This window comes from Myxine glutinosa, chromosome 2 (assembly GCF_964187855.1).
Source record: "Myxine glutinosa chromosome 2, kmMyxGlut1.1, whole genome shotgun sequence".
NCBI lineage: Eukaryota > Metazoa > Chordata > Myxini > Myxiniformes > Myxinidae > Myxine > Myxine glutinosa.
In genome coordinates this window covers 266991174-267002383 of record NC_136262.1, presented here as the reverse complement: position 1 = coordinate 267002383, position 11210 = coordinate 266991174, and the positions used below count along the sequence as shown (strand labels likewise).

General features: G+C 40.4%; 1 protein-coding gene across 1 annotated transcript in view; it reads right to left on the bottom strand.

The window, feature by feature from the left end:
• Positions 1 to 6226: 6226 nt before the first annotated feature.
• The window catches only part of LOC144890750 (uncharacterized), a 58143-nt gene continuing 53159 nt past the window's right edge, over positions 6227 to 11210 (bottom strand). The window contains exon 2 of the mRNA XM_078772547.1: positions 6227 to 9368. Coding sequence (XP_078628673.1) covers positions 7365 to 9365 — 2001 coding nt within the window. The 5' untranslated portion in view covers positions 9366 to 9368 and the 3' untranslated portion in view covers positions 6227 to 7364. The remainder of the gene's footprint in view (positions 9369 to 11210) is intronic.

The following is an 11210-nucleotide window of genomic DNA, read 5'->3' as shown; positions in this document are numbered from 1 at the left end:
CAAACACTATCTCTCGCTCCACAAACACTACCTCTCGCTCCACAAACACTATATCTCGCTCCCCAAACACTATATCTCGCTCCACAAACACTATCTCTCGCTCCACAAACACTATATCTCGCTCCACAAACACTATATCTCGCTCCCCAAACACTATATCTCGCTGCACAAACACTATATCTCGCTCCACAAACACTATATCTCGCTCCCCAAACACTATATCTCGCTGCACAAACACTATCTCTTGCTCCACACACACTATATCTCGCTCCTCAAACACTATATCTCGCTCCACAAACACTTTATCTTGCTCCACAAACACTATGTCTCGCTCCACAAACTCTATATCTCGCTCCCCAAACACTATATCTCGCTCCACAAACACTATCTCTTGCTCCACAAACACTATATCTCGCTCCACAAACACTATATCTCGCTGCACAAACACTATACCTCACTCCACCAACCCTTTTTCTCGCTCCACAAACACTATATCTTGCTCCACCAACACTATCTCTCGCTCACCAAACACTATCTCTCGCTCCACAAACACTATATCTCGCTCCACAAACACTATATCTCGCTCCACAAACACCATGTCTCGCTCCATAAACACTATATCTCGCTCCACAAACACTATCTCTCGCTCCACAAACACTATCTCTCGCTCCACAAACACGATATCTCGCTCCATAAACACTATATCTCGCTCCCCAAACACCATATCTCGCTCCCCAAACACTATATCTCTCTTCCCAAACACGAAATCTCGCTCCACAAACACTATCTCTCGCTCCCCAAACACTTTATTCTCGCTCCACCAACACCATCTCTCGCTCCACAAACACTATATCTCGCTCCACAAACACGATCTCTCGCTCCACAAACTGTCTCTCACTCCACAAACACTATCTCTCGCTCCACAAACACTATATCTCGCTCCACAAACACTATCTCTCGCTCCACAAACACTATCTCTCGCTCCACAAACACTATATCTCGCTCCACAAACACTATCTCTCACTCCCCAAACACAATCTCTCGCTCCTCAAACACTATATCCCGCTCCACAAACACTATATCTCGCTCCACAAACACTATATCTCGCTCCAGAAACACGATATCTCGCTCCACAAACACTATCTCTCGCTCCACAAACACTATCTCTCACTCCCCAAACACTATATCTCGCTCCACAAACACTATATCTCGCTCCACAAATACTATATCTCGCTCCACAAACACTTTATTCTCGCTCCACCAACACCATCTCTCACTCCACAAACACTATATCTCGCTCCACAAACACGATATCTCGTTCCACAAACACTATATCTCGCTCCACAAACACTATATCTCGCTCCACAAACACTATCTCTCGCTCCACAGACACCATCTCTCGCTCCACAAACACTATCTCTCGCTCCACAAACACTATACCTCGCTCCACAAACACTATCTCTCGCTCCACAAACACTATCTCTCGCTCCACAAACACTATATCTCGCTCCACAAACACTATCTCTCGCTCCACAAACACAATATCTCGCTCCACAAACACTATATCTCGCTGCACAAACACTATATCTCGCTCCACAATCACTATCTCTCGCTCCACAAACACTATATCTCGCTCCCCAAACACTATATCTCACTCCACAAACACTTTATCTCGCTACCCAAACACTATATCTCGCTCCACAAACACTATCTCTCGCTCCACAAACACTTTCTCTCGCTCCACAAACACTATATCTCGCTCCACAAACACTATCTCTCGCTCCACAAACACTATCTCTCGCTCCACAAACACTATATCTCGCTCCACAAACACTGTATATCGCTCCACAAACACTATGTCTCGCTCCACAAACACTATATCTCGCTCCCCAAACACTATATCTCGCTCCACAAACATAGTACGGCGGATAACAACAACAATTGTGCATTTTATGAGAAAAGCATGAAATTTCTACATAGTTAGTGCATACCATAAGGTTTATTTTCAGATGTGGAGGGAAGTCAGATTTGACCTCTGAGGACCGTGAGAGGTCAAATCCAAAATGGCCGCTAGTCCACCGATTCTAATGTTCAAACGCGCTTAATTTTGGAACCAAATAGTGTAGAAAAACATCATAGGTGTCATTTCCAACTAAATTGGGGATGCTCCTGATGAGCTGTTGGTTGCCTTTGGTGTCGGGTCAAGCTTTCGGTACATAGCTGTTCACGAAATAGTTGCCACATTGAATCCAACACAGTGTCTGACTCTCCCAATCTTTCACGCTTTCACCGGGTGTTATACTGTATCTCCATTCGCTGGCAGAGGAAAGAAGACTGCCTGGGAAACTTGGAAGTCTTTCTTCGAGGTGAATGATGCTTTAAATGAACTCCTAGGCATGCCAAGTGAGGTCAGTGAAGGCTCAATGTTACTGCTGGAGCGATTTGTGGTGCTGATGTACGACCGAACCAGTGAGAGCACGGAAGTGAATGATGCCAGGAAACAGCTCTTCACACAGAAGTGTAGAACTCTAGAGAACATTCCTCCAACCCAGGCAGCACTCAAGCAGCACATCAAGCACACTTGCTACCAGGCGAACTGTTGTAACCAGGCATTGGTCATGGATCCAGAGATGCCAGACCCACCTGACTGGAGCTGGACAAAGGAGACAACTGGGTGGCAGCCTCTTTGGAGCACTCTCCCTGAAGCATCAAAATCGTGCCAAAATCGATCCACTGTGGCTGCAAGAAGGGGTGCACTGGACGCTGCAAGTGCCAAAGCTGCACTCAAGTGCACTGCACTGTGCTTCTGTTCTGGAGACTGTTAGATTTTGATCATTGCCAATTTTCATCATTGCACTTGATTTAATGTAAGCTTTTGTGGATATACTTGGTTAACTACAGTTATTTTTTCAGAGGTTATTGCATCATTCCTTGCAGTGTAAACACTTTTTTTCATCATTTCTGGTCTTTGGGTGTTCTGTACCTATCCCTGTACCTGAAAAAATAAAGTTTTAAAAGTTCAAATGAACTTTTTCCAATAGCAGTTCCAATTGCAGTATCATAAAAATAGATATTTAACGTAATTTGACATTGACCTTGACCTAAATGCATGTCCTTGAGTTCTGGCGATCTCAAAAGTATCACCAAATGAATGGGCATTCCCAATTTAGTTGGAAATGACACCTAAAATGTTTTTCTACACTGTTTGGTTCCAAAATTAAGCGCGTTTGAACATTACTACGTAGACCCGGTGGACTGGCGGCCATATTGGATTTGACCTCTCACGGTCCTCAGAGGTCAAATCTGACCCCTCCACATCTGAAAATAAACCTTATGGTATGCACTAACTATGTTATAAATTTCATGCTTTTCTCATAAAATGCACAATTTTTGTGTTTATCTGCTGCACTTATTTGTATATTCTTACAATATCACCAACTTTGAACTTCGGTTTTCTCAAATTAATCTCCTTTTCATATTCTAATTTTGTAAATGATTCTGATGGTTTTGATTTTGTTGATGAATGAACTGTATTATTGTAATCATCTACAATATCCTGAATAAAATACACCCATTGTTGAGAACCGAGTTGTGTGAATTTTTTATATAGTTTCTCTTTCAAAGTACGATTAAAACGCTCAATAACAACTGCTTTTCCTTCATTAAAGGTACTGTATAATTTAATACCCTCCCCCTTAAGAAATTTCATGAATATTTTGTTATAGAACTCTGTTCCCTCATCAGTCCATAACTTCTATGGTTTCCTTTTATCCCTATCAAATATTAGCTTAAAGGCTAACATTAGCGTATTACCCCTTTTATTTTTTAAAGGGACAACCCAGGCAAATCTACTCCTCAAATCAATAACGGTTAAAGCATACCTGTATCCCCTGTCATTATTCAATTCAATTAAATCAGCGGACCATATGTGGTCGGTGTATTTAGAATAAACCTTCCTTCTTTTAAACTTGGTGATTAGAGGTTTGTGTAATTCTTCAGCCAAAAGCTCCTCAGTCTTGATGACATCATTGGAGTTTAATAGTTTTTTGGGAAATAACCAAGACCAAGTTTCAATTTAGCACTTATCATTTTTTTCACAATAAACCGATCAACTTTCTCTCTCAATGCCGGATTTCGTATCAAAGACAAATTATACAACATTTCTCTGTCTGCTTCATGTTTTTCATCCAATGTAGTGGTATTCCCATAAGCAATATCATGCTTCATACAAACTTCATCAACCTAAGCTGGGCCTAACCTAAGCTGGGCTAGTGGCTAGGGTGCCAGCTTAGGATCCTGGGTTCGAATCCCGGTGATCGCTGAATTAACGCCAGGGGGGTTGACTCAGCCTGTCATTCTTCCGAGGTCGGCTAATTGAGTACCAGTTCACTGGTAATTCCCCGTTTGTCGTAAAAGGCGACAAAAAGGGTTGGCGGCAGTAAGGGCATCCGGCCGTAAAACATTGCTTCAAAAAGGGGACCGACAAAAACAACAACAACCACGGTGCCCAAAAAAGGCCAACCCCCGCTTTGCGGGGAAAAATGGCCTCTAAAGGTGGTTTTTTTAAATACAAACTTCATCAACCCTATTTATAGGCTTAGACCAAGGTTTAGGATTGTCAGCCTCATCTAATCTTTTATCCAAGTTTGTTCCTGGGCCACAGAATGAATATCCAGGTAGATGTAGTTCCCCTGGAATTCCAGTTGTTCTAAATTTACTTCCTGACAGAAACTTTTGTATGTCTCCTCCACTTTTAGGAGAGATGAATTGGCACTTTTTACAGCCACACACTTGACATATTCCTTTTTTATAAACTCTATTATTTTTAGCTTTAACATGAGATATTTTTAGATTTAGTTTTCTTTTTACATTTGAGACAACAACTCATATTTATTTATGAGAAAAAGTCCTACATAGTGCCAAAGCCTTTTGGGTTTTCAACATATACATTTCGATCTTGATTTTTAAAACATAAAGAATCCTTAGGAATGTCTTCACTCTCTCCTCCATTTATTTACAAATAAAACTAACTAAAGTCAATAACACCAACATCATCAACTATATGACCTTTCTCTTCTTCATGTATATCTTTTCCCTGAACTCATCTCAGAAAATTAAAAAACCAATATCTTCGTAAGAGTCATTAATTCTTTATTTTCCTCTTCGGTGCGTTGAGATTGATTTATTTGCCGTAATACCTTCAATCTTTCATTAATCTCAGGAATGGTCATATTTTTATATTTTTCCTCTCTCTCTCTTTCCTCCCTTTCCTCCTTCTACTTTTTCTCCCTTTCCTCCTTCTACTTTTTCTCTCTTTCCTCCCTCTCCTCCTTCTCATTTTTCTCCTTTTCTCCCTTTCCTCCCTCTCCTCCTTCCCCTCCTTCTCCTTTTTCTCCCTCTCCTCCTTCTCCTTTTTCTCCCTCTCCTCCTTCTCCTTTTTCTCCCTCTCCTCCTTCTCCTTTTTCTCCCTCTCCTCCTTCTCCTTTTTCTCCCTCTCCTCCTTCTCCTTTTTCTCCCTTCTCCTTTTTCTCCCTTTCCTCCTTCTCCTTTTTCTCCCTTTCCTCCTTCTCCTTTTTCTCTCTTTCCTCCTTCTCTTCTTCAACTCCTTCCTCCTTCTCCTCAACTCCTTCCTCATCCCTTGCTACCCTTGAGCTTGAGCCCCAAAGAATATTATACATATACTCATCTGGATTTTGAGATATTCTTGTATCTATAATTATTTTTCTCATAATAGGATACCAATAAGATTTGTTGATGATTTCTAAAAGAGTTTTATATTTCATAACTTTGAGAAGTTCATTTTTATTTAATATTTTTAACAAGTCTCTATTTGTGGGTTTAACAATATCAGTATAAGGCCAGTTTTTAATGACAAAATTTCCATGTATATGCTCCAAATCATAAGGTATGTAATACCGAGCACCCTTTTCTTGTAGGTATCCCTGAATACAAAAATTATAATTCTCTTGTAGTCTTCTTCCTGCCATTTATGTATCAGAAATATATGTGAGATTAATATTATGACAGTAGTAAGGGCATTTTATGAGATATTTCACAAATCTGTTAACTAAATTGTTACCAAAAAATTTCTTCACCAATATGTTTGTAAAGGTGTGTAATAACATGTGTTAAAATGTTGAAGTTCAACTCCCGTGGGAAACCCAGAAAAAAAGCTGTTGAATTCGGGTACCGAAAAATTATTTTCGAGAATTTTTTTTTTTTTTTAAATCGGCCCTTAAGTAACTTATGAGGGGTCAAATAAGGGTTTTTCATGATTCTGAGTTGATTGTTAACATTTATATTTTCACTTTTACATTTACACACAAAGTAGCTTTTATTTCACATACATATATAATACTCAAGAGTTATTTCTCATTCACAATGTCAGAAGTTTCAACAGTCATTGTCTATGTCTTCTTCAGACTCAGCAACATCATGACTGCAGTTTCTGCAAGTAATGCCATTACAGACTCCACAGGCCGAGATGCACGTGACCCCATTCTTCTTGCAGCTGCATCGCCGGTTGCTGCAATCTCCATGACAATTACAGCTCGTGAACTGCAATAGCTCCTCAGGAGCCGTGGGGTCCAGTGTTGGAACTGGCTCATACCCATGCACACCTATTGTCCATCCATAGTCACTGGGGTTCAGAGACATGCTCTGTAGAAGGATTCTAGTTCCTTCATGAGTTGACAGTACAGCCGTGCGCCCTTGGCATACTGATGATGGCCGGCAGCGGCAAAGATGTGAAGCATCTTGGTAACAATGCAGGACAGATGCCCATTGTGGTCTGCAAGTCGCTCGGTTCTGATAAAGACCTTGATCACATCTACCATGTGGTGGTACTCCACCCAGAGTGCAGGTGTTCTTCCTCCTTTTGCGAGTCGTTTGAAGGTTTCTTCAAACCTTTGCTCAAACCCTGGCACTACTGGGTCTGAGTGTCTGGCTCCCATCTTCCCATCAGCCACCTTCTCCATGAAGGTCTTCATGTCACCACGCTCCTCCTCAGTGAAGGCAAGTTTCATGATGTGTTGATAGATGGCTGCATCGATGAGGAGGTGAACACGGATTGCCTTGTCAAAACATCCTCCATCCATGATGTGGTTGGCTGTCGTACTTCCAGGATAGATCAACTGGATCACATCTAGTAGTCCAGAATCTTCCATGATGTTACCCATTGATCCAAGATAAGACTTCAGCAGGTGAAAACCACCCAACCTTGGAATGACGGGTAGATTTGCCTGCTTTATTATATTCACAGCCTTCAGCCAAATCGGAAGATCAAAGGTCACTATAGCGACCCCAGCGCGCCGTATGCACTCTTTCAGAGTGGTGAAGATGGTGTTGAGGTCATTAGGGTCTCCTTAAATAACTGGGAGGAACTCGATCTGTGTGCTCTGCTTTGCATCATTAGCATGGATTCTCTTCATCCAGCCATTCCAGTTGGAGTGTGGGAACTCAGGATCGTTGGCTTTGATCACCCACCCCGCTGCCCAGAGTGTGTCACCTGGAGTGAGGAGTGTCTGATCATGAGCCAGGGAGGAGGAAAGCTCAGCGAGGGGGAGAAACATGATCGCGTTCGTTCCTATCTGTTTCCTGTTCGTAAATGGAATAATCTTTACTTCAGTTCCTCTCAGGATCTTAGCTTTGTCGAGTGCCTTCAACTTCACCCGGGGGAAAGCTGCTGTTGTCTGTGGATCTGGCAAAGGTGGTGCCGGAGAGGTGACTTCGATCCAACCCATTGAGTGAAAGGGAGTGTTTCCGTGAATAGAGACAATGTTTAAATCTATATTGTCTCCAACAAACTGAGTGACTGCATTGTTTGTTTCCCCAACCTCCATAAAGACCACCTGATCATTACTTGACAATTCACTTTCACTGGCTGGCACTTTGGCTGTCATCACTGATTGATCCTCAAGCGCAGCATCAACCGCAACCTCATCATTGATCTGTTCATCGGTTTCCTCCACAATGGTGTCAAGAGTGCCAGAAGTATCTGGAACATCATCTCCACTCCTACTATTAAGGAAGCAGTATTTGTCGTTTTGTGTCTCCGTGTAAGACTCAGTGTATCCCAGCCGGTGGAACTTGTTGAGCATCCATTTTGACCCAAATCTATGATCAAGTTGTATGGCAAGCCCCATTTGGTGTGGCAATACTCCAGACCGAGGTCGACAGGCCTTAATAAAATTCTGCCCCCAAACGGCAACTCTTTCGTCTGTCTTGACAATCGGTCTCAAGAACATCTGAAGGCTTGCAGGAACAAGTGTCAGCTGACTATCGATGTCAGTCATACTGTGTGTGGTGGGGTATGACTTTGGACCTAAATCAATCAAGGCAATATCATTGGATATGAACTTGAGTGCCGTCTTTATGATCTGAGTCTTCTCATCTCCATGGTCAAGGTTAGCATGATGCTCTCGCAGAATATTGTCGGTGCCATCTTTGAGACAGAGTACATCTGCCCTTCTTTCCTGTGTTGTGAAATACAAGGTGTCTTCGTATTTCTCTAGAAGTTTTATCTTTAGCCAATGCTTTGAATAAGAAAGGCTCTTCTCTGGTGACTGATCAAACTCCTGCAGCTTTTCATGGACTTGGTCCATGTTCATTACCCCATGCTCTAATTCTGAGTCTAACCATTCGCAGAATTCAATAAAAACTGCCTCTCGCTCCTCATCAATACTCCTCTGTCCTCTCTTCCTTTTTCCTTCCTCATCAGTCTTGGACAAACTGTCACCTCTCGCAAACATAAGTTTGCATCGCAAATGGTACAGTGTTTCTTCTGCTACCAAGTCGTTGATCCCTTCCAGGCGTCCAGTGACTTCAGTGCCCCAGTCATCCCCGCGACTCCGTGCTGTCTTCAGCAAGCTTGCCTTCAGTGTATCTGCAGTCAAATTATCTGGCACTCTGTATTTCTTTCTAGCTTGTGCTGGATTATTTTTGTAGAGCTGGGCTGGTTGGTTGCAAAGAATGCATACATCCTTATACAGGAGGTCAACTGACTGTGATCTTCTAGAACTGCAGCCAGTTGATGAACTGAACTCACAAGTAGTGCGTCTTCTTTTCAACTTTGATGACTCTTTCTCTGCCTTTGATGCTTGAGCTGACTTCTTGGTGGTTGCAACAAAGTTGTTGTACAGATCATTTTTACACATCTGGTGGTACCTCAGTTTTCCTTCCTTTTGAGCCTCCTTCATACGTTCCACAACAGTAACATTTTCGACAGTTTCCGCTTGTTTCAATAAAGTTGAGTATCCCTTTGGAGTTGCCTGTATGAGCCTTTCAGCTGGTGTATCCGAGCGTGCACAGATGAAGCAATTGAGCACAGGTGGAGTAACGTCTTCATCCATATTGCTAGACTCCATGTCCTGCAAAGTAGAAAATGAGATATATTTAGAAATTATTTTTCCACAAAGGAGTGTCTGTGGTGAAATATAAATGTTAACAATCAACTCAGAATCATGAAAAACCCTTATTTGACCCCTCATAAGTTACTTAAGGGCCGATTTAAAAAAATAAAAATTCTCGAAAATAATTTTTCGGTACCCGAATTCAACAGCTTTTTTTCTGGGTTTCCCACGGGAGTTGACCTTCAACATTTTAACACATGTTATTACACACCTTTACAAACATATTGGTGAAGAAATTTTTTGGTAACAATTTAGTTAACAGATTTTCATATGTTTCCCTTACTACAGGTAATACCACCCCATCTTCCCACTACCAAATCGGTTTGTATTCCTCGGCTTTCTATCCTTATCTCATTACCTTCCTTTTTTGTCATGCTAACCATCGCGACATATAGTTAAGATGCGAATTAATAAATGGGGGTATGATATGTCTGATTTAGGGTACAATTGTTTTTTTTCAATAAACTTAGAAGACCTACACGATTTTAATCAGTCTCGTAAAGAAGAATATTATCCGCATGGTGAGGATAAGGAGTTATGTGGAAGTACAATTAGTAAACAACAAATACATGATTTTACGATTAGAAAAATATATGATATGTCCTTCTTTATAAAATTCAATTGTAAGCAGATAGTTAAATTGAATGTGGAAAGGTGTATGGTCAGTATAACCAGGTGTTGTGGTTGTAAATTTCACTTGTTCAACAAAACGTGCTGTTTTATTTAAAGATATATATTGTGATAAATCACTGAATCCAATTAAGACATTCACATCTGTAGGGATTGGATAATTGATTAATTTATAAGTATTTTTCATATTAATATTTTTTGTTATATTATATTTTTGTCGTTCAGCCTGTGCCTTTGTATAATAATTTGATAAATCAATATCCTGAGAGGATTCTCCAAAGATAGAACCATCTTTTCCAACAAAAGTCATTTATATTAGATTTTAAATGACATCATAAAAATTTTCATTATTGTTGAGTTGAAATAATACATACAAACATAATTGGCCACAACATTTAGAATTAATTTCTTGAACTTGAAATGTTTGATAAACACCATTCTGTAAGAATTGTATTACTTCAACAGGTGGTGGCATACCATAACTATCAAAATAATATTTATCCTGACTATTATGAATACAAACCCAATGAGAACCATTCTGTATGTCTAAATTCATAATAATATTCTTTGCATTCTTGGACAACTTTGTTAATTAATCTCTCATACAAATAACCAAATTATCAATTTTTAGTTTTTTACAATACTTAGCTAGTTCTATATTTGACGTTGTATTCTTTCCAAATTGTTTAAACCATTTATCCATTTATTTTTGAGAAAGATATAACCCATTACCCCTTTTAGTTAGTTTAACACCCGCTTGAGCGATAGAGGAAAGCATATCTCCAACCAACAATCTAGCTTTATCAGGTAGACTTTCAAGTTTTTGAGCAAAATCCACAATTACACCACTTCCACTAATTTGTTTCTCCAACTCCTTGTTATGTCTTTCCAATTCATTTTGAGCTTTTAGTTGTGCCTTCCTTTCATTAGCAGTTTTTACCGCTGCTGAAATACCACCAGTTAATGCTCCTGCCGCACTTTAACCAGCAAATAAAGGAATTAGAAACGGGAGAAATCCTCCACTCGTTTCCCTTGTTGAATATTTCTTCAACATAGGTTTTGTCATTTTAATTTTAAGTGATCCAGCATCATTTAGTGTTTTTACCTGCTCTCTTGTGAGTAAAACGTCAATTCTTACTGCTCCTTTTCTTTGAATTGCATTAACATTAA